Source organism: Solea senegalensis, unplaced genomic scaffold, assembly GCF_019176455.1.
Source record: "Solea senegalensis isolate Sse05_10M unplaced genomic scaffold, IFAPA_SoseM_1 scf7180000014161, whole genome shotgun sequence".
In the NCBI taxonomy this organism is placed as follows: Eukaryota; Metazoa; Chordata; class Actinopteri; order Pleuronectiformes; family Soleidae; genus Solea; species Solea senegalensis.
In genome coordinates this window covers 1-27,044 of record NW_025320980.1, presented here as the reverse complement: position 1 = coordinate 27,044, position 27,044 = coordinate 1, and the positions used below count along the sequence as shown (strand labels likewise).

The 27,044-nt window shown below is 41.3% G+C and overlaps 3 protein-coding genes across 7 annotated transcripts; 1 reads left to right on the top strand and 2 right to left on the bottom strand.

Moving 5' to 3' along the window:
* Window positions 1-1,921: 1,921 nt before the first annotated feature.
* Window positions 1,922-9,681, bottom strand: dhrs12la (dehydrogenase/reductase 12-like a). The gene is made up of 10 exons (XM_044016099.1): window positions 9,323-9,681; window positions 7,472-7,605; window positions 7,267-7,349; window positions 7,064-7,159; window positions 6,041-6,122; window positions 5,872-5,933; window positions 5,119-5,223; window positions 4,664-4,754; window positions 4,365-4,502; window positions 1,922-2,150 (listed from the first exon to the last, which is right to left on the bottom strand). The coding sequence occupies exons 1-10, from the start codon at window positions 9,376-9,378 to the stop codon at window positions 2,035-2,037; spliced, it is 963 nt and encodes a 320-aa protein (XP_043872034.1). The 5' UTR covers window positions 9,379-9,681; the 3' UTR covers window positions 1,922-2,034.
* A 710-nt stretch (window positions 9,682-10,391) lies between these two features.
* ap1s3a (adaptor related protein complex 1 subunit sigma 3a) lies at window positions 10,392-15,018 on the top strand. Of its 4 annotated transcripts, none has more exons than XM_044016108.1 (5): window positions 10,392-10,546; window positions 11,538-11,716; window positions 12,831-12,939; window positions 14,088-14,225; window positions 14,303-15,018. In XM_044016108.1, exons 1-5 carry the CDS (start codon window positions 10,544-10,546, stop codon window positions 14,336-14,338), a joined length of 465 nt encoding a protein of 154 aa, XP_043872043.1. In that variant the 5' UTR covers window positions 10,392-10,543; the 3' UTR covers window positions 14,339-15,018. The 4 variants fall into 4 exon arrangements, with proteins under 4 accessions (XP_043872043.1, XP_043872042.1, XP_043872046.1 ...); XM_044016107.1 differs by having other exon boundaries at window positions 10,394-10,546; window positions 14,300-15,018; XM_044016111.1 differs by lacking the exon at window positions 10,392-10,546 and adding an exon at window positions 10,553-10,718 and having other exon boundaries at window positions 14,300-15,018.
* Window positions 14,993-19,069, bottom strand: scg2a (secretogranin II a). 2 transcript variants are annotated; one of them, XM_044016105.1, is made up of 2 exons: window positions 18,959-19,069; window positions 14,993-17,346 (listed from the first exon to the last, which is right to left on the bottom strand). In XM_044016105.1, exon 2 carries the CDS (start codon window positions 17,335-17,337, stop codon window positions 15,385-15,387), a length of 1,953 nt encoding a protein of 650 aa, XP_043872040.1. In that variant the 5' UTR covers window positions 17,338-17,346; window positions 18,959-19,069; the 3' UTR covers window positions 14,993-15,384. The 2 variants fall into 2 exon arrangements, with proteins under 2 accessions (XP_043872040.1, XP_043872041.1); XM_044016106.1 differs by lacking the exon at window positions 18,959-19,069 and having other exon boundaries at window positions 14,993-17,047; window positions 17,084-17,342.
* Between the last annotated feature and the right edge of the window lie 7,975 nt (window positions 19,070-27,044).

Below are 27,044 nucleotides of genomic sequence, written 5' to 3'. Positions count from 1 at the left end.
TAAAGTATTTATCTATTACCACTGCACATGCTTGTTTACTTTTCTTTCTGCTCATTTTGATGAAGAACTGGGTCATGATATACTTTTTAATATCATACGACATTCTAAATCAAACCCATGTTTGTCTAAGGCTTGTAAATGATATGTGGACATGTTTGGACTTTAGCCTGATGAAGCAGATAAATGTGGATATAAAGCTGCACACACACGTTTGTGCTGCTCAAATATCATCTTAAAATACACTTATTACCTTTCATGTCACTTAATACCTGCTTTATTTCTTTGGCTTTTTTAATGTTAAATGTAAAGTGTGTGACATCTAGAGTAAAACAAAGGCTAACACTTTAGATTAGACAACACATATTCACCATTAATGACTTGCTTATTAGCATGTAAATCAGTAACATATTGGCTCTTAATGAGTCGTTATTAAGTACTTATTAATGCCTTATTCTGCATGGTCTTATTATACAACCAGTAAGGCATTAACTAAGAGTTTTCCCTCAATAACCTCAGAATTATTGCTTATTATCAGTGAGTAAGGAAGTTGTTGTATATGAATTATGATCTCAATGTGCTAAGTCTGGACTTTATAAGGTGGTAAAAAAGTGAGGGAAAACTCTGAGAAGCTAATAAGCAACTCATTAATGGTGAATATGTGTTGTCTAATCTAAAGTGTTACCAAAGAAGGTAATCGCTTCCCTGCGTGGTGAGTGTGGAGGACTGTGCGGTAGCAGCCCATGACTTTATTATTATTATTATTATCATAAATGACTTTTATCTAAGGCTGCAGAAATAACACAATGATTATTATACAGCGCTCATACACTGTTGTCATTTGTATGGACAGCAAATGCATTAATGAATCAATATAATAATAATTATGATGATCAGTGAAATGGCCTTTAAAACTGTGTGTCGTGTGACAGATAAAACTGTATGAATGTGTGAGTGTGAGTTCTATGAACTTTTAGCAACAAACCACAACATGTGTTGATATGAACTGAGGCCTTTTAAGTGAACATGGACTCATGTGACAGCAGCGTGTACAGCCTCCACTGTCTCTTCATATTTAGATGTTTCGAGTCAGTGTTTCACAGGAATGTTCATTGTTCTTAAATTATAAAATACTTCTACTCGATTCCATTCAACGTTTGTGTAAAACTTTACAGTAACAATATGATAATGAAACGGCTTTGAATTCACTGTGTCATCCTGGTGTTATTTATCTACCCTCACTGTTGCAGATGTCGTATATCTAACTTCATATTCACCCAGTCATTGCCTCTCCTCGTGTCCTTGTCACAGATTGTGTTTGGTGATACAAATGGACAAGATGTTTAAAGGTGTGATGGATGCAGAGATTTCCTGTTTGCAAACGTCATCTTTAACTAGGCAACAACAAATCAAGAGGTGGCCTCAGACGCCTGCACAGAAAATACTTTACCTGACAACAGAGACAAAATACTTAGTTACTTATGTTCTTTATTCAAGCACACGTTTACAAGACAAAAGAAAAGCCTTTTTAAAGGTACGTTGTTTTTATGGCACAGGTCAGGTGATGCTGCTGCTGCTGCTGCTGCTGCTGCTGCTGTTGTGTGGTGTATTTGTTTTTAGTGACAACACATTTTCACAGTGAAGCAGCCACACTACAATACAACAGATACACGAGTTGTTTAGTTCACTTGTGTTAATGATGCGGACGATGACGTCAGACATGAGTACAGGAGGTCGTGTGAGGTCGTGACTTTGGGTCAAATCAGATTCCCATCTAATTGACAACTGTGCTAAAGCCACAGTGACAGACTGGATGTTGTGTTTTGTAAAAGCCTGTGTGTGCGTGTGTGTGTGTGCGCGCGGTATGCGTGCGGTGGTGTGTGCGTGTGGTGTGGCAAGGGGACGGGGCATTAGTTGGTTCCATTTGTCCCACTTTGAACCAGTTTGGGGACAACAGCAGACACAGATCCATGCTGGACCCTGGTCTCGCCCCGTGTTAGCTGATGATTGGTGTTAGTGTCCTGCTGTCTCAGTGTCTCAGTGAGGCTGGAACGTCTTGGCCAGTTCCTCCAGTAGAGACATTAACTCCTGCTCCTCCAGTGGGGAGCTGTGAGTCCAGGCCAGAGGCAGATGAGCCGGCACCATCGTTCGGTCTGAGCACAAAAACACACGGAGTTTAAAGATAGAATATTCAGCATTTTCCTTAACAAAGTAAATCCCCTGTCAATCATCTGAGGTGACTCCGCCCTCTGTTTCCTCTTTGTTTTGCTCTGGGTTGGGATGTTTCTAGATGGCATTCCATTTGTACTCAGAACTCGGAATTTCTGCGATCATACTCGGAAACTTGGAAACTTGGAACAACCTCATCAACCCCGACATGGAATTCCACGTCGATTCATAACAACAGAGAGAGTTCGATTCATAACAACATGGACGGCTTGTTTAGTTTAATCAAGTTTTACTGTGATCTGGGTTTAAGACACGGAGATAATCCTGTCCTTAAGTCACAACCACTCGTTTGTCCACTTTACGCAGGAACCTGAGGAAAACTCGTTCAGATCTGTTAGACACAGAGATGTTTGTCCAGGATCAGGTTTACAGATTCATGGATACAAGATGATGCATTTGTAATGCATTCAGGTTACGTGGTGACTCAAGAGACCATCAGGAGACTGCTGAAGATATGGAGTCACTTCAGGGTGGAGGTTCTCACCAGAGTTCCCGATAATTCAGAAAAAAGAATTATTCAAAAAAACAAACCAGAAAATTGATGTGAAGTGTGTGTGTGTGTGTGTGTGTGTGTGTGTGTGTGTGTGTGTGTGTGTGTGTGAAGTGTGTGTGTGTGTGTGTGTGTGTGTGTGTGTGTGTGTGTGTGTGTGTGTGTGTGAAGTGTGTCGCACAGCGTCAGAGGCTCAGATGTGGCCTGTGTTTATAGAGCAATAAAAACTGTGCACATGTAACCTGTGTTACCATTGGCAACACAGTCATCCAGGCTTATCTCCTGAAACTGCTCTCTGCAATGTGCTACTGAGACTAAACATGGCTGCCAGCAGGGGGCGGAAGAACATATTCATCAACATAACAAAACATCAAGAAGGTTTGTGTTGCTCTGTAAACTCTCACTGAAGAGTTCTGATCCACTCGTGTGTTATTCTGTGACACAAACTTAGTGAACAAGGCAGCAGCTGTTCTCTCTGAGTCGCTCTGACTATTTATAACGTTATCATGTTATTATTATTATTATAACATTATTATATCATAAAAGTTTAACTTTGATGTGGTGACCTCTTGTTAAGTTGACCTTGTGTCTCCTCACGCTGACATATTTCAGGTCATAGTCAGTAAGTAAGTAAAGTTTTACTTGTGAAGCACCTTTAAAAACATTTAGCAATGAGATGAAAGGATAAAAGAAGCAATAAAACAAGTTATAAAAATGAGTTTGAAGAAGAGATTTAAATGATGACACTGAATTAGTAAGCCTTATCTCCACAGACAGGCCGTTATCTTGATTTCATGTCTTTTGTTTCCACCTGTGTCTATTTGTCTCCTCTCACCTTAAATTCACCTGCCCTTCATCAGTGCTGTCATTTTATCTTGGTCGTCTGTATGAAGCGTTCAGTGGTTATTACCTTTAGCCTGTTGTTTCGTCAGTGATTATCACTTTAAACAGTTCAACTTTTGTCTTAACTAAGTTGTGCATTTTTGGTTTACTTGGTATTGACGATGTTTAGTGTTATTATTATTATTATTATTATTATTATTATTATTATGTGTCAGTCGATCCCTTTATAAGAAAAGAGGAGACCAGATGTGACTGGTGTTACATCACATTAGACCTGAGGGTAAATGAGTGTCTGTTGCATATGCATGTGTTTTCATAGAGGCACTGTACTCTCTGACACTCTCTGGCACCAAGTGCAGCCCAGTCCAGCTGCAGTGGACCCAGGCCAAACACACACACGCACGAACGCACACACACGCGCACACACACGCACGCACACACACACACGCACACACGATCCCATTCTTCCTGTTTTACGATGTTTTCGTGTCATTTTCAGTCATGGATGATTCAAACGTTTATTTTTATTATGGTAAACCTCAGTGAACCTGCAGCAACAGTGGATCAGTGGTAGAGCGATTTGCCTTTCGACTAGAAGGTGTGGGTCTGAATCCCAGCCTTGCTATAGTCTACATGCCGATGTGTCCTTGGGCATCACACACACACACACACACACACACACATGTTGCTCCTGAAGGCTGTGTCACCGTGTGTGTGAATGAAAGACGTGAAAAACTGCAGCGTTTACACGAGAAAAGACGGTAAATACAGACCATGAATGAGAGGATGAGCGAGTGTGTCATACCCTGATAGAAGGATCCACTGGGGTTTTTGGTTGTGGCCTCAGACACAGCCAGCCACACCACAGTGTCGGCTCCCTGCTCCGGGGTTCGCAGGCTGTCCTTCATGGAGCGATGGAAGTCTGGCATGGCGTTGGCCACCGCTGTGACAGACACACGGACAAGCAACAAGGAAAGAAACTATTTTTATTAAGGAGCAGCTGTTTTCATTCAATAGGAAATACCTTTGTTAAATGTCACTATGAGTTGTTGTTGTGTGTGTGTGTGTGTGTGTGTGGGTGTGTGTGTGTGAAGGGGACGATACCTGGAGTGTCTACCCAGCCAGGATGCATGACAGAGAAGTGAAGGTTTGTGTGAGTCTTTGCCAGCTGCTCTGTCATCACCACCTGCTGCCTCTGCACACGCACACACACACACACACACACGCACACGCACACACATACACACACACGCACACACACAGGTGATGAAGGGTCAGATTATTAATAGGTGAAACACAATAGTTTCTTCACATTGTCGATGTTCAGCATCAAACCCATGAACACAGACACTGACGTGGTTCATTTTTGATGCTGGTGTGTGTCTTTAAAAGACGCTTGTGAATAAGTGAGTGCAGCACATGAATGGATGAGTCACGTGACTGAAACATCACTGTGGGAAACCATAAGAGGAGAGACTAAAAGCACAACGTTCATCCACTCTCTCTCAATGTGTCATTTTTATCAAGAGCAAAGCAGCTGGTCCAGGGTCAGCTCTTACTTTGTGCTGAGCGTAGACCATGGCGCCATCATAGCGCCCCCTGTCTGACTGCAGGTTTCCCGTCCTGAGCTTCTGCACCAACATTCCTCCTGATGACACTGTGATCTGAACAGGAAACAGAGAGAGAGAGTGTTGGTGTATGTTTGTACCTGAGACACAGCCTCTCTTATTATTGTTATTATTAAGAAATCAGGGGACATTTAGAATAGAAACAAATGTGAGATTAATCGTGATTCAATATTTGAATGGTTTGACTTTTTTTAACAACTATAAGCGTTTAGTTGTCTTCAGTCAGATTTGTGATGTATCCCAGAATCATTGTACTGTGATGACTGTGAGGAACCCTGTGATAGTTTAGTTGCTACATGATGCAAACGTGATGCACACTTGTGCAAAGTGAGTGACCATAAAGTTTGTCCTGACCAGGAGACACAGCAGCTGGGAGTTCAATGAAACAAGAACACTGGACTCTATGGACAGAATCCATAAGGCCAGGACTGATTCTGCGTCACACGAACGCTGCTTTACATAAATATGACACGAGATAATCTCATCTCATGCATATTGTGTCTAAATAATTGATCAGTGTTTCATTTATTAAACGTATCATTGTCCATCTTCCTTTTCTTTGTTTGTTTTATTTTATTTATTTATTTATTTATTTATTTATTTATTTATAAAGCAATGTTTAAACTTATGGACTAGTGTGAAAATGTAAATGTAAAAAAAACACATCTGGTCATTCACACTCACCACTCGAGGGTCCGGGCTCTTCTCCAGCAAAGCGACGAGACTCTTGGTGAGAATATAAATCCCTGATACAAACACAAGGATACAGCATTGTTCACATGATCATTCTTCATCATTCTTCATCATTCTTCATCATTCTTCATCATTCTTGTGTCTTTAGCTTCTGTCTCACCCAGAACGTTGGTGGCAAAGCTCTTCTCCAGTCCCTCAGCGTTCACCTCCCTCTGACTCATGATGGAGCCTGCATTATTGATCTGCACAGATTACACAGGTCAGTTTATATAACCACACCCCACACACACACACACTCAATATATAACTATAAATGCCAGAATAAAAAGGTTTGTCTTTGAAGAATATCTACAGAAAACAACTTCACGTTACATTTGGTCGTTGAACTGAAAAGATTCTCATCAATCAAAGACCAACGTGCAGGAGGAGAGTGTTCAAGACAAGTTCTGGTCAGTGAGTTAGTTACTGGTGTTTAAGCAATTTTAGAGGAAAAGTTTATGAGTTTGTTGAAGATACTTTGAGAGAGTCTTTGTTGTTGTGACAGAATCGAGGAACGATCAGTTCTCTGAGGCCTTCGTCTCTCCTTCACTGACACACGGTGTCTACAGCGGTGCCAGGGCGGCGTGCAGAGCCAGGAGTCAGTCTGTAGTGAGTGACTGGGCCAGAGGAGTTTGATTAAGAGTGGACTGGTTGGTTAAGGACCAGCCGGGACCAGCGTGGCACCTGCGTTCTGGACCACTGTACCAAGAGGTGACGTGTGGATGATGAAACCATGCAGGGAAGCAGAGGCAGACCAAGACCTCAGTCTTACACAGATTAAGCTGAGGGACCCAGGTTCTTGACCAAGTCAGAACAAGTGTGGAGTTTACATGTTCTCCTCATGTCCGGGGTCTCCGGTTTCTTCCACCAGTCCAAAAACATGCAGACGTTAATTCACCGCAGGTGTGAAGTGAGAGTGAACAGTTTTCCGTCTCTATATGTTGGACCGGACCGGTGTGCCCCGCCTTCAGCTGGGCCTGTGACCCTCATTCAGAGGTTAAGGTGTTAGACAATGGATGGATGGTGTTCCTTCATCCATGTAACTATGTCAGTGTGAGATGAAGCTGGGCGTCGTCAGACATGTGAGCGAGTGATTGGGGGAATTTTCACGACATGTGAAAAAACATCAATTTCCATCGCTCACCAGGACATTTAGGGTCTTGTACTTTCTCTTGAAGGCCTCAGCAAACTCCCACACCTTCTTGGTCTCAGACAGATCCAGGATGTGGACGTAGACCTCCTGTAATGACATAATGAATAACGTCATGTCTGGAAAGCCAGGGTCGTTTTCAAGGTCGTCTGTGTCCATGTTTTTGAATATGTGTTGAGAGGTGAGTCATACTGTACTTTATTTCCTGTCTCCTTCACAATGTCAGCCCTCGCTTCCTCGGCCTTGTCCTTGTTTCTACACACCATGTGGATCGTCCCACCTGCAACACAGACAAACATTCAGCATCCCATAATATAAGAATCTAATATTCTCCCATGATGTGACAATATTTTCACCCTCTTTATAAAAACACTATGGATTATTATTATTATTATTCCTGACCTCTCTTAGCGACGGCCATGGCGGTGGCTTTGCCGATGCCACTGTTGGCTCCTGTTATCATGAAGGAGCGTCCAGCCACGGAAACTTCCAGGTCCTTCTCCACGAACCTCTTAGAGGCGGACAGGAAGGCGCTCCTGTAAGATAGTGACGCCGTTTACTGTATTCACTGAGCCTCAGTGTGTGTGTGTGTGTGTGTGTGTGTGGGGTAAGTGTTTGAGATCTTACTGTATTTGGCTTCACAGCTTTACTGTGCTGATACAATAAAGGAGAGAGAGAGAGAGTGTGTCTGTCTTCATCTCTGATGAAAAGGGACGACAGTGACAATAGCATCAGAGAGAGTGTGTGTGTGTGTGTGTGTGTGTGTGTGTGGCACCAAGGACCTCAATTCAACCCATTGTTTAGATTGCCATTGTTGACGGTGGCAGAGGGGGGGTGAAGGGGTCGAGGAGGGCGGTTTACTGGTGTTAAATGCCTGCTCTGTTCACTGGTGTCATGCAGAGAGCGATTAGTGCAGGGTCAGTGTGGGCTGACAGACGACTCTCTGGGAGAAATGATAACACAGAACAAAGGAGAGATGGGAAACAATCACAAAAGCACCTCTTCAGAACATCTGGTCTGATCACACTGGACCAATACAGCTGTTCTTACACGGCTGCACAAGAGTTTGCACTCATTCATTCATTCATTCATTCATTTGTTTGTTTGTTTGTTTGCACTCTTGAATGTTGTATTTTCCCAGTATTATTTGATGTCTCCTGTTACTGAAGGATTCACAGAATAAGAATTCCTTTGTCTGTGTGACGTTGTCTCCTCAATACAGTTGAACTTGAAATCCCTGTTAAATGAGTTCACACAATGCTAATGAAGCCTGTCAGCACCACACGACTCTGTCTGTGTTTCTCAGTACAGACCTCGTGTCACCTCTGCACGGCTCACAGGAAGTCAATTCTGTCTTCCTGTGAGTAGAGTAGCAGTAGAAATGAATTCTACTGCTCAAAAAACCCTGTTATTCAGCAGGTTGATGGGACGAACGCTGATTTCCACCCGCCCTTGTGCCGTACACACACTGCTGTCTCAGGGCTGATAGTTTTGCTTGACAGAGTCCATTCTCTGATAATGCAAACATCATTTCTGCTCCGAAAGACCAAACAGAGACTAAAGTTACACACTGCACCTTTAAAGGATGCAAAACTGCCATCGATCAAATATCAAAACTATGAAATCAACTTCTGTCGACCTGCAGATTACTGTCGATTACTGCAGAGTGAACCATCTCAGGTCCATGTGTATAATTATATACTACTTATTATTGATTATTGAGTAGTATTCTATTCTTTTTTTCTACAATAATACAATAATAATACTACAATAGTGCGATGTGTGATTCTATAATTCATTCCTTTCCTCAGTTTTAGGGTCTATAATTCACACGTGTTCCATTCCAAATGACCACAAACAAAGTTATTTTCATCCATTTTCATATTAAAACCTGAGTTTAATATCTATGTTGGTTCATGTTCCCCATGAAACTATGTTGTCACGTTACAAAGATACAAACTGGAGTGAGTCAGATATGTTTCACATCAATAAAAACACTCTGGATGATCAGAAATATCACACACATGTAATAAAGATTAAGGAAAATACTCTAAATCACAGTCAGACCATAACAACACGTTCCATTTGAATATTTTCTTCATTTACTTTACTGATCTAAATAAATAACCACTACATTTAACCTCTGCTCAAGACTCTTTGGAGAACTGTGACCTGCAAGAATGACAACACACACACACACACACACACACACACACACACAGTGATTGAGAGGCGAGTCAGGAGAATCGTTACCTGGTGAACTCGGTCATTCCTTTGAGGAACCAGGCGAAGTTACGGTACAGAGACATGCTTTCACTCCGGCAGCCTGACACTGGACCTCAGCTCTCTGCTCTGCTTTTACACTGCACTCACACCACGTGCAGCTGCTGACACAGACCACCCACTGGAGGCAAGGGAAGGAAGCAAGGAAGCAAGGAAGGAAGGAAGGAAGGACGCTGTTTTTCTCTCATATGCAACTGTAACCTTCTCTATGGTTAACATTGATTATATGACATGTTTCGTATCTTCTCACGTCTGTCTGTCCGTCCTCTGTGGCTCTTCTTCATGAGGTCGCGCCCCCTGTTCAAAGGTGAATTACAGATTCAGATTTATTTCAGTTGAATATTACATTATGTAATTCTGTTCTTGAGTGTGTGTTTTTGACGTCATGACATTAAATATGGTTATTATACAGTACACTGCACATAGTCTACAGTGTATTTTATTGTGTATTGTTATTATTATTGTTTTATTGTTATTTATTATACTAATAATAAAAAGTAATACTTTAGTACTTTCTAATCTATCTATCTATCTATCTATCTATCTATCTATCTATCTATCTATCTATCTATCTATCTATCTATCTATCTGTCTGTCTGTCTGTCTCTGTTTTTGCATTGTACTCTTGTTTTTGTACCTTTATGAACTTGTATCATTATTATTATTACAATAATAATAATAATAATAATAATAATAATAATAATAATAATGAATGCAAATATAACAACAAATCAATTATACATTTACATAACTTTGAATTATTCATCCACTCACATACTATGGAAACCCCATTTGACAGTCAAATATATGTTAGTATCATAATAAAGAGATAATAACTCATCATTTGAATCTAGCGTCTCATAATTATGACATAAAATACACACAAATAATAAATAATTAAAAAGTCCTCCAGAAGACCTCGTGCGCACGCGTCTGTTTCCTGTCCTCACTGCACTGACTCACCTGTGTGTGTGTGTGTGTGTGTGCGCCCGCACTGAAGTCCCGCCCCCACTCCCCACAGCAGGGCGCGGCTCAGGCTGGAGAAGGTGAGAGCGCGCGCGCACAGGAGCAACAATGTCGCGTGTTGTCCAGACGCAGCAGACAGAGTCGAGGATTGGGGGTCAGGACTGATCAGGACCTGCACGAGGATCTGGATGTGGTCCACTTCTCTCTCACACTGACACTGACGACATGGTGAGGGAGTGAATTCGATGACGTAACTTTGCTGCATGTGCGCAGTTTTCCACAAAATATGTCTTTTTATTTGACTTTTTTATATTCGCAAAATAACTGTTTGAAATAAGTGAAACTCTAAACTTTAAAAGGAAACATTATCATCTCAGGGGAAGGACTTCCTTGACCAAAGGTCAGAAACCAACACTAGAGATCAGTGTATGTATGTTTTTTATTTTTTATTAATTTATTTATTATTATTATTTTTTAATTAATTCATTCATTACTTAATTTATTTATTTATGTAATTATTTGTTTATTTGTGAAATTTATGAAACAGGAAACTATGCTACTCTTTGTATGATATAAATGTTATAAGTGAGTTGACAGTGAAGATCATCAGCATCAGTGTAACAACAACGTTTGAAAGGCAATTAAACGCAAAGGCCTTTTTATGTTTTATGTTTATACAAATGTGTTATATTGATATTTATTGGACTGTTCACTGACACAGTCGTGCACACGCAGCAGCTCTTACTCCACAAACAGAAGCAGGAAATATTCCAGTTGGCAGAAAGTCTCCATGTTTGAAACATCACAATCGTCTCTGATGAAACATCTGTAACGAGACAGTGCAAACAGTAACATGCAGGATTTCAGGGGCGTGTCTCTGCTCAGACTCACACCGTCGTGAACACACGAGTGTTTTTCCACAGGTTTGATCTTGTCGCAGAAACGAGCCGCGCGTGCATGAAGCTGCACCTCTGCAGCTCTTAATCACTCTTTACACAACACGAGCACTAGTGTGCTATAACTCGTCCCTATCACTTCAAGTCGTAAAGATGTGCTCTGTTGCCACGGTGATCCTCCAGAACTAGAGTGGGAGGGGCTAATATCGCTGTACAGTTCACACGAGTGCATATATTTTCTAGTTTCTCGTTTCCTTTGTTGACAAACACCTGGCAACATTGCAGCAGAACCCTTTCATGACACGCGGCGTGCTCCTCTTCAGATGCGCTTCCTGCTGCTGTTCAGTCGTCAGGGGAAGATGCGGCTGCAGAAGTGGTTCATGCCACTGACGGAGCGAGAGAAGAAGAAAGTCATGCGGGACATGATGATGTTAGTGTTGGCTCGTCCACCGCGCTCTAGCAACTTCCTCCAGTGGAGAGACCTGAAGATTGTTTACAAGAGGTACAAACAGCAGACTCAGATTCTCTATCCGTCTATTCTCTCTCTGTTTTTACTCCATTTGATTTCTTCTATTCTAGATTTAGTCTGTACTTGTCCTTTAATACTTGATTCTTCTCTTCTCTGGCTTTATTTACAATGTGTCTTGTGTTTATTATATGAATGCAACATGAACACTTCAGTCCTAACAGACGTAATCAAACACACTCGTGTCTCATGGTCCATTCCTCTGAACTCACTATCAGCAGCAGCAGCAGCTTTTACGGCCTCATTAACACACACTGAAGTAAGACACGCCCCCATCACATGACCTTTGGATGAAGGGAAACTAAGATTTGCACTCAGTGGCTCCTCCTCTTCAGGAACCTTTCCTTGGAACTCTTTAGCTCCTCCACCTGAAACTCAGCACTTGCTTTTCATGTATTCATTCATTCATTCATTCATTGATTCACAGACACAATGAACTGAACAGTGATTTTCAAAGTTTTAATCCTGACAAAGCACAGACTAGACGATCCAGTCAAGACACAGGACCACACAGCGTTCAGTCAAACACTTTCAGGGATTTGTGATCTGACAGAAATCAGACCAGATCAGGATTATCCTCCCGTGTGGAGCAGACTTCAGTCAGAGTGTGTGGATGGACGATCATTATACTTTTTTATGTCTACAAAAACTTGAACAAACATAAATTGGACAAATATGTCCCTTCAATGCTCTGTACTGTGTGTGTGTGTGTGTGTGTGTGTGAGTGACACGCCCATGTCTCAACAATGGAGACCTATAAAGAGTAAAGGTCGAGTTAAACACACAGAACATGAGCATCAGGTTAAAGACGGAGCCACATCCTCTGACTGAGCCATTTTCTATAATCAATAAAAGTTTAAATTATAGTAACAAACATGTGCCCCGCCCCCCCAGTCCATTTCACCAGGCCTGCCACTGCTTTAATCTTTAAAGTCATTTATTTGATTTGATTTGATTTATTTACTGTTCTTATCAACACAAACATTTCTATTTTGAAACTCTGTGAAATACAGTGATGCGTGTGTCATGATGGAATATTGTCACATATTTTTACTCCACAGTTGTTGTTTTTTGTTCTTTTAAATTGCAGATACGCCAGCTTGTACTTCTGTGCTGCACTGGAGGAGCACGACAACGAGCTGCTGGCCCTCGAGGTGCTGCACAGATATGTGGAGCTGCTGGATAAATACTTTGGCAACGTAAGTAGAGCTTATTATTGAGCTTAAATGAACTTAAAGGAAGCAATAAAATACGATGAGGAAAGTCGCAGATAAAATGAGTTGAAACACAGCAATGAAAATTCAAATAAATAAATGAACAAGAATAAAATAATAATAATAAATAAAAGACAAGCTCAGCTGGTATTAAAAGCCAATGCAAAGTAGGTTTTCGGCAAATACTTCAAACTTTACATACAAATCAAATTAATAAGCACAAAAATAAAACACGTCATAAATAGGAATTCAATGTAATTATAATAAATCATTGGGTTTTTGTCATGATTGATCTGTGTCTGACGACAGGTGAGACACAGAATGACCAAATGTCATTAGAAATAAAAGCAAAATGATTATTTTAACCTTTATTTAAACAGGACTCACATTAAAAATCTGCCCTGGAAAAGAAACAATCCCCCAGGCATTGATACAGCATACACAAATACAATGAATAAAATAATAAAAGTACATTAAAACTACTTCAAATACAGAGAGTGATATAATAAGCAAAGATAAAAGGACAATGGATTAAAATCAGGGATTTAAAAGATGAAACATGTAGATTTAAGGCTTGTGTTTGGAATAAGCTCTCTGAAGTTATCCTTATAATCATTATTATGGCTGTCTCTTTTATTTTGGTAACCTCTGTCAAGTTTCCTGTCTCTTCCTTCACTCTTCCTGTGTGTCTCCTCCTCTCTCTTCAGTTTGTTCTGTAGTGTTTTCTCACTCAGGGTTTTGACCGTTGCCTCTTATTTAACCTGCTGGTTTTACATTGTTTGTTTTTCTGTTTTTGAGTCAAATCACTGCCTCATGTCTGGAGTCTGAAATATCTACAAGCTTTCAAAGGGATCGGTCTCAATATCAACTCTAGGATCTGGCTCATGTTGTCTGTCAAAACCACTAATACGTCCATTTATTTATTTATGTACTAAAAAGAGCAGTGACTCACAGCCTGTGCTCTCTACTCCCCCTGGTGGTCACATCATACCTCAGAACAAACAATGACAATCAACATAATGAGTAGAAACCAGCAAATGTCAAGGGGAGATTATAAGAAGACGTAGTTTTTCCTCATCGATGTGGATGTGGAGTGTAAGTTGATGGTATGTTGTTGTGTCCGTGTGTGTCAGGTGTGTGAGCTGGACATCATTTTCAACTTTGAGAAGGCTTACTTCATCCTGGATGAATTCCTCATGGGAGGAGAAGTCCTGGAAACGTCTAAAATAGCCGTGGGCGTCTCGATGGAGGAGGCCGACACGCTGCAGGAGGTACAGTATAAACTGTCAAAGACGTTCGGTCACTGGAGCTTCTCTCATTACTCACGTAGCTGTTGTGTCATCAGCAGACGATGGAGGAGTACATGAGCAAACCGGCCTACTGAGCCAAGACACGCGGAGGATTTCAACTGACTAATCATGACTCGTCACAAAGCTGCACACACACACACACACACACACACACACACACACACGACACATGCTTCTGAAGAGTTTTTAAACTTTGTTTTTGATTTTTGTTGTTATGCTGCCTCTGTGAACTGAGATCTGTGAAGCAATACTATCAGACCTGACTGAGGGAGCGCTTGTGTGTATACAGCAGCAGAGCAGAGTGTTATCAAACGACAGTAGAATTCACCTCCACAGACTGACAGATGCTAACTGTGGCTATCCTGAGATTCGTTTGCGCTCAGGTTTTTTTTTCCCACTTCTCAACTGGAATGCTATGAACTCGGGTTTGACGTCACGGCCACTTCCCACTTCCGAGTTGTGATGTAAATGGAACAGAGTATTTTCCCATGAAACTGCTGAACGAACAGCAGAATTCATGTTCTTGTGTACGACCTGTTTGCGACCGTCTCACTTTAGTAGCACAATGTAATGTGAGCAGCTGACGTCATCACGTGTGAATGTAACACACACATGTTCATACTTCTCAGAGTCGGCGAGTGGAGATATGAAATGTTCATGGCAGGCAAAGGCATATGTACCTTTTTTGTGTTTGTAATTGTTTAAATGAAGAAACACGACACAGTAAGGAAAAATAAAGTCAATGCTTTATTAACCTCAGGTATGTCACATACTGTATGACCACATTTAAGAAAGATTCACTGAAAAACAAGAAGAAGAAGAAGAAACAACACAAGTGAATTGAAGGAATGCAACACTGATTCGTGTGTGTGTGTGTGTGTGTGTTGGGATGTAAGGCTGGTGAGTCACATGTTCTGTTCTTAAGTTTGTTTGATTTGAAAAACAAACAAAGCATTAAATGAATGATGACTGTCACTCACATTTTTGCTAATAAAATATTTTGTAAATCTACTGATAACTTAATTTGACATGTTTACGTCATATATACACACACACACACACATATGTGTGTGTGTGTGTGTATATATATATATACGTATATATACTCTTTTACTAAGCCTTATTTCTGGACAGTTTTGGCATCAGTATCAGTTTCCTCAGTTGTCTCTGGGTTTAGGAAGCTCAGCAGTTTGATCACCGCCTCGTTCTCAAAGCCAGCGCTCCTGTCCTCGTCCTCAGATTGTCTCTTTTCCTCGGGGCTTTTCTCTGAGTCCCCATGATCAAAATAATCCTGTATGTTCTGCTCAAAAGAGCCCGTCACGCTCTCCCCGCCGTCGTCACGCTTTTGGCTCGCCACCGCCGCCTTGTACGTGGGCTTCAGGAACTGTGCTGGCATCTGTGCTGTCAGATACGCCGCCAGCTCATCCTCGTCCATGGTGTCGTCGCCGTTGTCCTTTAACGTGCCGGGGAAGCGTCTTTGTGTGGGAGCTGATTCCCCCAAACGCCGGGCAGGCTGAGCGTGAAGTCGTGACTGCTGCTGTTTCCTGACAGGAGCGCGCTCCTCTGTGCCGTCCAACCCCAGGACTCTGAGGATTGCCTCCGTCCTCAGCTGCTCTGGGGATTTCCTGCTGACCGGCAGACGTCTGCTGGAGAACCTCGCCTCAGGAAGCGCGTGCATCTTCTTGATCTGGGAGAGCTTGTTTTGCACTCTGGATAATTTGCTGATCTGTTGTGACGGGGCTTGATACGTCGTTCGTCCACTTTTCAACATGTCCATCAGGTCTTCAGGAGGAATCTTGTATTTTTGGGAGATCTGAATGAACTCGTAGATGGTTCGGGGAAAGATGTCATCTCTGTACAGAGTCTGAGCCGCCGCTCTCCTCTCAGCCCTCTCCTGCTCCTCCTCTTCCTCCACCTCTAGCTCTCGCTTCTGCTCCTCCTCCTCTGTTTTCTCCAGCACTTTCAGCAGGTAATAGTCCACCAGGTTGGCATCATCATCTGGAACCTTTGACCTCTTGACTGGATAATTCTCATCCTCCTCCCCTTCATCATCCTCATCCACATCTTCATCGTTGTCGTCAACATAATCGAGCTCTCGGTCGACGTCGTGTTTGTCGTCCTCGTCCTCTTTGTTGTCCTCGTCCTGTTCCTGCAGCAGACTCCAGTCCAGCGCCAGATCTCTGCCCACGTCATCGTACGCCACATTCCTCACATTAAACACACCATCATCATCATCATCATCATCATCATCATCGCCCTCTTCCTCCTCATCATCGTCTTGGCGCTTGTGCATGACCTTTGACCTCGTCATCTTGTCCAGTTCGTCAAACACAGACTGCAGCGTGGCGAGATTCTGGGGCGTGTACTTCTCCTCCACGTTCTCGTTGGTGCGTTTCAAGTGCCTCAAACCTGGCGCCTCACCCTCCTCTTCCTCACCCTCCTCCTCGTCCTCAAACATCAGGGGCAGCTTCTTGTGGAGGGGGATGCCGTGCTGCTTCTGTTGTCCTCTGCGGTGCGAGTTGTCTCTCGTGTCTTCTTCGTCTGCGCTGGGGCGAAGTGAAAGTGGCTTTGAGGCCTTTTCCGCCTGCTGGAGTGTGCTGAGCACGGCCTGCAGGAGCTCTGCACTCTTGTCCTCCCTGCCCTCGTCACCTTCCTCCTCCTCCTCCTCCTCCTCCTCCTCGTCATCTTTACTCTGCATGGGGTTGGAAGCTAGTCTCAGCATGGCCCGCAGCTCCTCTGCATCATCCATGTCGCTGGGGTCGTAACCTGCAGCGAGAGCGCCGTGCTGCTGCTGCTGCTGCTGCTGCTGCTGCTGCTGCTGCTGCTGCTGCGAGTCTGTGCCTGTTCTCTGACGGAGGCTCTCGATGTACTCCAAAGCTTTTATCATGTCCACGTTAGGAGCCGTGTGGGCATTTCCTCTCTGGGAGCCGGATTCACTCCCCCACAGTTTTGTGTCTCTGAAAGACGCTCCGGAAACACCAGAGGAACCCAGGAAGAGGAGGACGAAGAAGAGGTTTGTAGAAGAAACGAGGAAGAGTTTGCTTGTTGTGGAGGTCTCCAGGAGGTGCAGCATGTTTGACGCCTGCAGAGCAAAGACAAGGATGCACATGTCAGCACTGACCTTTACCTGTTCAAACTAACAGGTTCCCAGCAGTTAGCGCTGTGACATTTCTGTCACGTCGTTCATGTTTATCGTCACGTTTAAAGCTGCACGTTGTGAAGTAAGTAAGTGAATGTGGGAACACAGATCCTCAGCAGCTGATCTCTCCATCTCTGGCACAGCTTTTAGTTTGTGACGTCAGTGAAGTGCAGAAGTGTCATTCTCTCAGATCTCTGGATTTCTGTTCTGCTGAAAACGTCGTTATGGGGTTCAAATATTGAAATAAATGTACTCGATTTTGTGCAAAGGGAGACAAAGGGACGAGTTTCATTACTGGGTCCGAACTGCTGTGCTCATGAATCTGGAATCTCTCAAATCTTGAATTATTGATCAGTAATAACCCCCCCACACACACAACCACAAAAAACCTTTAATGCCTCCTCTAATGATGACATCATCACTGCTCTCAGACGACTGTACTGATTTTAAAACATGTATGCTTTTAAAATGTATTTCTGAACTGCTAAATCATGTTTATTATTAGTATTATTATAATTATAATGAATTATTATTATTATCATCATTATTATTATGAACATTATTATTTTATTATCATAATTATTATTATTATCATTATTACATTATTATTATCATTATTATTATTATCATAATCATTATTATCATTATTATCATTATTATTATTATCATAATCATTATTATCATTATCATTATCATCATTATATCATTATTATCGTTGTTGTTTTTTTATCGTGGAATCCCGCCGCCTGTTGTTTGCAGTCACAATAACAGCAGCGCAGCGGCATTCCGCTCCCATCTCATTAGTCGTCAAATTGCTGCTCGCTGTGAGTCACAGCCCCCGTTGCCAAGGCAACCCGTTAAGACTGATGTTCACAAGAAACATCGACTCTAATTAATACAGATTTTTTTTTCTCCAGGGTTTAAATTAAAGACTGTTTTCTCTTCAAAGTTACATAGATAGATACATATATATATATATATATATATACTGTATATATATATATATATATATATATATATATATACTGTATATATATATATATAGATAGATAGATAGATAGATAGATAGATAGATAGATAGATAGATAGATAGATAGACAGATAGATAGATAGATAGATAGATAGATAGACATACAGATAGATAGATAGATAGATAGATAGATAGATAGACAGATAGACAGATAGATAGATAGATAGACAGACAGACAGATAGATAGATAGATGCCACACGCTGAGGTTCATAAGCGTTTGCTGTCATTTTCCATGTTTACTTTTGCAAATTACAAACGTGTCAAACTGTAGAACTTCAGAATAAAAGCTTTGTCACTTTTAACGTGTGACTAGAAAAAGAAAAGAAAAGAAAAAGCGGAAAACGCGACTACTGACGAGAACAAAGACACATCGGCGCTACGCAACCTCTGCGCCCCGACATCTGTGTCGGTGCATCAGGTTGGTGAACAGAGAGGCGGCTGAAATGGCTGAGAAGAGAAAAGAACAAGAAACAGCGCGATAAACACATGTCGAGCGGTGCAGTGTGGGTAATGCGACCAGTTACCTTTGAGATGAGCTCCTGTAGAAGGTTTATGATGAGCAGAGAGAGCTCAGCATGTCTCTGCGTCTCCGCCTCGCGATCAGAGAGTGTGCGCGCGTGTGTGTGGTTTCAGCACCGCGGACAGCTCCTCGTGCTATAAGACGAGGCACCTGACTCTCTACGTCACAGAGCGAGGACACACACACACACACACACACACGCTATCTCAGTGAAAAAAATGATGTGAAATATCGTTCTGATGAGATCATGAGATCATCAATCATCACATGAAGTCATTAACAACATTAAAACAATGCACACTCATTCAAATCATTCATACATTTAAATAAATTGAATAAAGATAATATTAATAATAATTACAAAACATTGCAATGATGATAATAATAATAACAATAATGATTTTGCTTTACATATTTAATACAATACTGACTAGTAGATGAATGTTTAATCTGGTTGAATAATTATGAACGTGTGAATAAGAAGAAATTAAAAAAAAAACCTGTTTAGCTATTTAAATCCTAACAGCCACACAAATGAGGCTCATCAGGATCAGTCTTTGGTCGTCATGAAAAAGTCAGAGTTTGTACGAAAATGGTCCTAAAGAGGTGAGAAAAACAAACCCACACACGCACACACACACGCACGCACACACACACACACACACACTCTGACGCACTCAGTAATTTGAGTCAGCCAAACAAAAGTGCTTGGCTCTTTGAATGTGAACTGAAATAGTTTGGAGGCAGCACATTGGAGCGGCCGCATAATGGCTTTTGTCGCATCTCCTGGTGAAATGAATGAATGAATGAATGAATGATGTGAGGCTATATTTAGGAGCAATGACTGAAGGACTGATGTCCCTGTCCTCCTTCAGCCGTGCGTGACGTGACTCCAGCACCTGTTTCACATAAGAGGAGGATTAAACTCTGCTCAGCTGAGTGACAGCTGATAACAGGTTCACTTTGTCTCCATGGTGACAGAAGTGTAAAAGGTTCGTTGTGGCATTAGCATTTAGCATGTGGTGCTTGACTTGTGTCTCTGCTGCAGCACAGTCTGAGGGACAGAGACAGCTAAAGTCCACCGATGACTCACATATGGACTCTGCCAAAGCCCGAGGTGGGCGGGGACTGCAGTGAGACGTGTGCGTGTGTGTGTGTGTGTGTGTGTGTGTTGCTGTATTCCACGTCACCTGACCTGTCTTATTTTTTCACTTGATAAATGTCTTCGACATAGTGCGGTTTGTGGCTCCTCCCACTGTGACTCAGAGAGCATGTCATAGTTAGACTGTGAACAAAGCTGCAGCAGGGATTGTGTAGTGTGTGCTTTTATTGTTGTTTACCTGCTCTCTGTTGCATCCTGCAGGAGAACTCCCTCCTCTGAGGCTCTTCCTGAGATTTCCTCCACTCCTGTTTCTATTTTTTAAAGCTTTATTTTTGAGGAGTGAAGCAGGGGACTAAATACACAGGATATCACGTCCTAACGGACATAACACAGAGACAGGCTAGAGACCAGGAGCAGGTGTATATGAGAGACAGGGAGAAAACAGATTAAGGCATGACACAGTGAAAATGATGGTGTGAATGATTTCAAACTTGACAGGTGTCTTGCTACGGGCACGAGTAAGTGCAGTGCTGCGTTTGACGTTGTTTGGATACAGTAAGTAATGCATAAGATATGGCTTTTTGGCTCTTCCTGCTGTAGCCACTCCCCCTCTCACTCACACAGCACTGTGAGTCCGAGAAGGCGCCGCAAACGCAGCGCCCCCAACCACAGACTGTCTCTGCAGGTTCAGACGAAGCTTCTTTCCTGCAGCTGTCACTGAACTCTAGCTCTGCATCCCGGTGACAACCGACCACCTGTTATTCAACCATGCAGTTCAATTTCCCATATTTACTGTACGTTATTATGTCAGTATCAGTATTTACTTTCTACCAAACACAAACAAAAATGTCACTGAACTTTTGCTGTGTCATAGTAACAATGAACACTCAAACACACACAAACACATTTTGCACAGGCACTGCACAAGAATAATAAATACATGAATAAACATGACAAACAAATGTGAAAAAGGAAAAGCACAACAAGAAAGGGAAAGTTTAGAATATTCTGACTCCATGTTTGTAACTCAGCTTTGATTTATTTCGTTTATTGTTCAACTGTCTTTGACATATTTTCAGGTTTCGTTGCTGTGTAATCTGCTGCATTAATGATGATGTGCAGAGCAGGTGAAGTAGAATAGGAGCACCTGTTCTCTCTGTGAGCTGCTCTGTGATTGGTCAATGCTACAGATGTGATGCTACAGATTCAGCTGTGAGGATATAATCAGAGACCAGAGGAGGCCCAGAGCTGTCATTCACACTCCAATCACTCCATTCCCATTATGCTGAACGGTTATAATAGAATGTTTGATGAATCCTGTCTAAGTCAGTATTTATATTGTTGACCATTTTAAGTTTCTTTGAGGCAATTTAAAGTTTTAAAGTTTTCTTTATTCAAAGTCATTAGAGAACTTCTGTAATAGTCACATCTTCTGGATTCCTATTGAGTCACATACAATCATTTGTACTGCTGTGTTTCAGTTGTTTATTTTTATTCAAAGTTCCCCTGGAGGATTTTAGAGAGACTAACCTTCATTAGAATAAAATCCACCTTTCTAATGTTGTCAGAGCACATGATTCAACACCAGGAGAGAAACGGAAACCAGGACAAAAGAGCTGATTCTAATCTCACCTCTCCCTCAGCCTAATTACACTGTCCCTCATGACAAACACACACACACACACACACGCACGCACACACACACGCACGCACACACAGTGCTAGTTTTGCACTGATAAAGCCAGTGCTGTCTGGCTAATTGCTTGTGGTTGTGTCTGTGGCAGGATTACTGGTAAACAGAAACCAATTACAGCTCAGTTCCACCCCCATTTCCACTGTCCAACACACACACACACACACACACACACACAGTTTTCCTCAGGTCACATGAGAAGTTTCTTACTGGCAATTATGCTTTTCCCCTCTGGACACATTTTCACAGCAGTGTGCTGTTAGTATTTGAGGTCGCATTTTGCGTAAGATGTGGAAGGGAGATTTTTTTTTGGCCAGAACAGGAAGTGTTACATCAGGACACAGTGTCATTATAAAGTATAAAAATGAAATGGTGTTGGGGCTGATTTAAGATGAAACATGAGGACTTAAAGTATGATTGCTTTTTTGTGACGATGTCTGGAGCAGTGTTTTAACCCAAATCTACTTTCTCTCCAAAATGGAGATAAAAATAAAAATAAAAACAAAAGCATGTATGCTTCTACTTTATCCCCTGAAGTATATTGTGCTTTTAGGCTGAAAAAAGAAAAGATAAGATTAGATTTCAACAAATCTGGTGAAAAGTGGTTGAAATCACAAATACATAATGTCCTTTGAGAGAATTTCATCGTCCCAGGTCAGCAGGACAGAGGCAGTCTCAATAAGAAGGTTTTTGGCTTCATCTCGCTGTTAGAGAGTCTTTTCTGATGTTTGTGAACCTCCCTCTCAGCAGGACTCAGCTGCCACTTATTTATCTGTCTGAACAAAAGATTTCAAACAATAACATTTTGAACTTACTGATGGAGGCAGCAGTGGATCAACAACTCCTTTGTGTAGCAATTAGTGCTGTCAAACGATTAAACTATTTCATCACGATTAATTGTCATATGTCATAGTTAATTGGACATTTGTGTCTATTCTAAATGTCCCTTGATTTCTTTTTGTCCCATTATTTCTTCTCATTTTAATGAGAGGCTGTGTATCAGCCTGCAGTGTGTGAATAAAGTGCTGCGGTTTAATGTGTCGTTGCCGTAACGAGCTAATCCGAGCTAAAGGAGCTAGCGGTCGTCGGAGGTCTCCAGACTACGGTCTGGGGTTCTGAGCGTGGTTGGTTGGTAACACTGCAGACATCATGACTTGGATGAAATGATCCAGGCTGCGTTGGAGACGGAGAAGCGCACAGCGCTCGCCGTCCACTCAGAACTGAACGTTAGCTTACGACTCTGTGGCCCAAACATGTGTGTGCAGCGTGTTTTGTTTCAGGTCTAGTTAGATCCGGTGTGATGTTGTAGTTTTTCTAACGTTACTCGTTGTTGCAACAGCATGTGAAAAAAACACTACAAAGTTTTGCAGCCAACAAGAGTTTTCCCACTGTCCTGTGATTGGCCAGGTACCTGGAAGTGACGTAATAGATAGGCCAGCTCTCAGATACACAGCTCCCCCTCTGGCACGGTGGATGCTCTGCATCTCAGCAGCTACAACAAGAGTAGTTCTTCTTCTTCTGCGGTTGAATGTCTGCAACCGGATGTGCCCGGACTAGTGCCCGCACCAGGAGGCGCTACGGTGGTGAGAGGAGTGGTGAGGATTTCTGATGACGACATCAAATTAAGGAAGTGCCGATCCGCTTCGCAGAGCCCAGGAAAACAATACAACACTATTTTCTCAGCAGTGGCTGAACTGTTTGTTCTGAAACTTTAGGGTTTCATAAACGAGGTCATGACGCAGATACACACACAAACGCAGCGTTAATTGGAGCTTCCGGTCTATGTGGGCTTTAACTGACAGCACTAGCAGCAATGTAAAATTGTCTCAGTGGACTTTGGTCCAGGTAGCAAGAGGTTTAGATTCTTGTTGTTCAACAGCGTCAGCCATATTCTTCAGATAGTGTAGACTTAAGCTGGTGTTGATTTTTATGAGGTGAGATAATAAAAGTGGCTAACACCTTGTGGGTTCAGTATCTTATACAAATACATCGAGCTATCCCTTTAAAGGCTCATCTTCAAGAGGCAAGAGTTTGCTTTTGGATTTACAAGAGAAACTCAAACACAGACAACTATGTTCATGTGGGACTCACTGGTTTGGAACTCTGTCAGTCCTGCAGCATCATTTCCTCTCTCCTCTTTACTGTTTGTCCCTGGGTGACTGACACCGGCTGCTTCCTATTCATTACCAGCAGGCGTGAGCGCAGATAATTCAGCTCCTTAACTCAGGTTATCAGATGCTTGGCAGACACACAGAGAAAGAGAAGGAGGGAGGGAGGGAGAGGGAAAGCTTGTGAATGGGTTTAGTGTTTGACGTCAGTGCCAGGTCTCTTTTCACTGGTCGATTATGTGTGTGTGTGTGTGTCAGAAAATAAATAAGTGTGATGCATTTGCTTTTTTTTGTGAGATGTGGCACCAGATAAATGTCTTGCTCGGATGTTTATAGCACACCAGAGCAGATAAATAAAATGTTCTCCACCACAACTGTCACCTTTCCCTGAAATGATGAGTTCATTTTTTTCTGTATCCATATTCGCAGTCCTCACACCTGCCTGGGACGTTTCCAGGCGACTACTGAGACAAAGAAGAGAGAAATTGATTAAAGGACGTATAAATACAGTCTGACATTTACACGGTGCAGCAGTTTATTAAAAGGTCGGTGAGATTTTGATATTTAACCATTAACAGATCCGTGCCTGGATCTATTTTCATTTCCAGAGTCTGTTTTGCTGATGTTCATGCACAGCAGGATGAGTCATCCAGTTCAGAGCCCAGCGATGCTCTGTGAGCTGGATCGAGGAGAAACAATCAGACCACTTTGGCTGTTTATGAATATCAAAATGAAATTGGCAGGAGCTTTGGCACGAATGGAAATTTAAAGCAGGAAGCAGATAAACAAGAGGGGCTTTGTGAAGTTAGTTGACTGAGATTTACAGCCAACACAGATACTGAATGCGGTAGATTACTGGAGTGAATAGGACATTAGAAGAAATGAATTAATCTCAAATGTCTGAGGAAACCTCAGTCTCCCATTCAAGGGTATGTGGAAATTATTCACAGTTTTTTGCAAATTTTGTCGCCATCGTTGCTCGAAATGCTTAGAAAAGTAAATACCCGCCATTCGCGATGAAACCGCACACAACAGGATGTGTGCATTTTCTCAAAACTGTGGGAGGAGTTACATGCCAAAATTTTGGGTGGAAGAATAACAATTCAATACAGAGAGACTCACAAGCCACTCCCTGCTAAAGTATGACTTTTTGTCAAATTTTGGAAAACATACTAACCTATGACTTTTTTGTCTCATTTAGGACGACATACTAAAATATGACTTTGTTGTCTCATTTAGGACGACATACCAAAGTATGACATTTTTGTCACATTTTGGACGACGTACTAACCTATGACCTTTTTGTCAAATTTTGGACGACATACTAACCTATGACTTTTTTGAGTCATATTTGAGACGACATACTTTACTTTGTCTCATTTTGGACGACATACTAAAGTATGACTTTTTTGTCTCATTTTGGACGACATAGTAACCTATGACTTTTTAGTATTATTTTGGACGACATAATAAAGTATGACTTTTTTGACTCATTTTGGATGACATACTAACCGATGACTTCTTTTTCTCATTTTGGACCACATACTAATCAATTACTTTTTTGTCTCATTTTGGACCACATACTAACCTATGAAATTTTTTTTCTCATTTTTGACGACATATTAAAGCATGACTTTTTGTCAAATTTCGGAAGACATACTAAAGTATGACAGTTTTGTCACATTTTGGACTATATACTAACCTATGACTTTTTGTCTCATTTTGGATGACATATTAAAGTATGACTTTTTGTCTCATTTTGGACGACTTACTAACCTATGACTTATTTGTCTCATTTGGGACAACGGACTAAAGTATGTCTTTTTGTCAAATTTTGGACGACATACTAAAGTATCACTTTTTTGTTTAATTTTTGACGACATAATAAAGTATGACTTTTTTGTCTCATTTTGGACGACATACTAACCGATTACTTTTTTGTCTCATTTTGGACGATATTCTAAAGTATGACTTTTTTATCTCATTTTGGACCACATACTTTACTTTGTCTCATTTTGGACCACATACTTTTTTCAAATTTTGGAAGACATACTAACCTATGACTTTTTTGTCAAAGATTTGGAAGCCATACTTAAGGATCACTTTTTTGTCTCATTTTGGACGACATACTAACCCATGACTTTTTTGTCACATTTTGGACGACATACTGAACGATAACATTTTTTTCACATTTTGTATGACATACTAAAATATGACATATTTGTCACATTTTGAGCGCGACATACTAAAATTATGACATTTTTTTCACATTTTGTATGACATACTAAAATATGACATATTTGTCACATTTTAGACGACATACTAAAGTATGACATTTTTGTCACATTTTGGACGTCATACTAAAGTATGACATTTTTGTCACATTTTGGACGACATACTAAAGTATGACTTTTTTGCACAACATACTAAACTCAGCAGTTCAGCCCAGGTGGGACTTGAACCAACATTCTTTGGCTTGGAAGCCCTTGTTTTACCCACTAGGCCACCAGATTGTTGATTTCATTGAGTTTTCACAACATACTTACCTATGACTTTTTCGTCTCATTTTGGACGACATACAAACTCATGACTTAAGTATAACTCTTTTGTCTCTTTTTGGACGAAATACTAAAGTATGACTTTTTTTATGTCACATTTTGGACTATATATACTAACCTATGACTTTTTTGTCTCATTTTTGTCTCATTTTGGACGACATACTAACCTATGACTTTTTAGTCACATTTTGGACGACATACTAAAGTATGACTTTTTGGATGACAATACTATAGTATGAGTTTTTTGCATAATATACTAAACTCTGCAGTTAACCCAGGTGGGACTTGAACCAACATTCTTTGGCTTGGAAGCCCTTATTTTACCCACTAGGCTACCAGATTGTTGATTCCATTGAGTTTTCACAACATACTTACCTATTGCCTTTTCATCTCACTTTGGACGACATACGAACTCATGACTTAAGTATGACTCTTTTGTCTCATTTTGGACGAAATACTGAAGTATGACTTTTTTTTCTCAATTTGGACGACATACTAACCTATTACTTTTTGTGTCTTTTTGGACGACATACTAACCCATGACATTTTTGTCACATTTTGGACAACATACTAACCTATGACATTTTTGTCACATTTTGGACAACATACTGACTTTTTTGTCAGATTTT

Coding starts and splice junctions, on each gene's coding strand:
- scg2a (XM_044016105.1), bottom strand. CDS start 17,337: ATGCTGCACCTCCTGGAGACCTCCACAACAAGCAAACTCTTCCTCGTT.
- dhrs12la (XM_044016099.1), bottom strand. CDS start 9,378: ATGTCTCTGTACCGTAACTTCGCCTGGTTCCTCAAAGGAATGACCGAG. Junction 6,123..7,063: donor ACAAGACCCTAAATGTCCTG/GTGAGCGATGGA, acceptor TAATCTGTGCAG/ATCAATAATGCAGGCTCCAT. Junction 5,934..6,040: donor CTTTGCCACCAACGTTCTGG/GTGAGACAGAAG, acceptor TGTTTGTATCAG/GGATTTATATTCTCACCAAG.
- ap1s3a (XM_044016107.1), top strand. Junction 12,940..14,087: donor TGGATAAATACTTTGGCAAC/GTAAGTAGAGCT, acceptor CGTGTGTGTCAG/GTGTGTGAGCTGGACATCAT. Junction 14,226..14,299: donor AGGCCGACACGCTGCAGGAG/GTACAGTATAAA, acceptor TTGTGTCATCAG/CAGACGATGGAGGAGTACAT.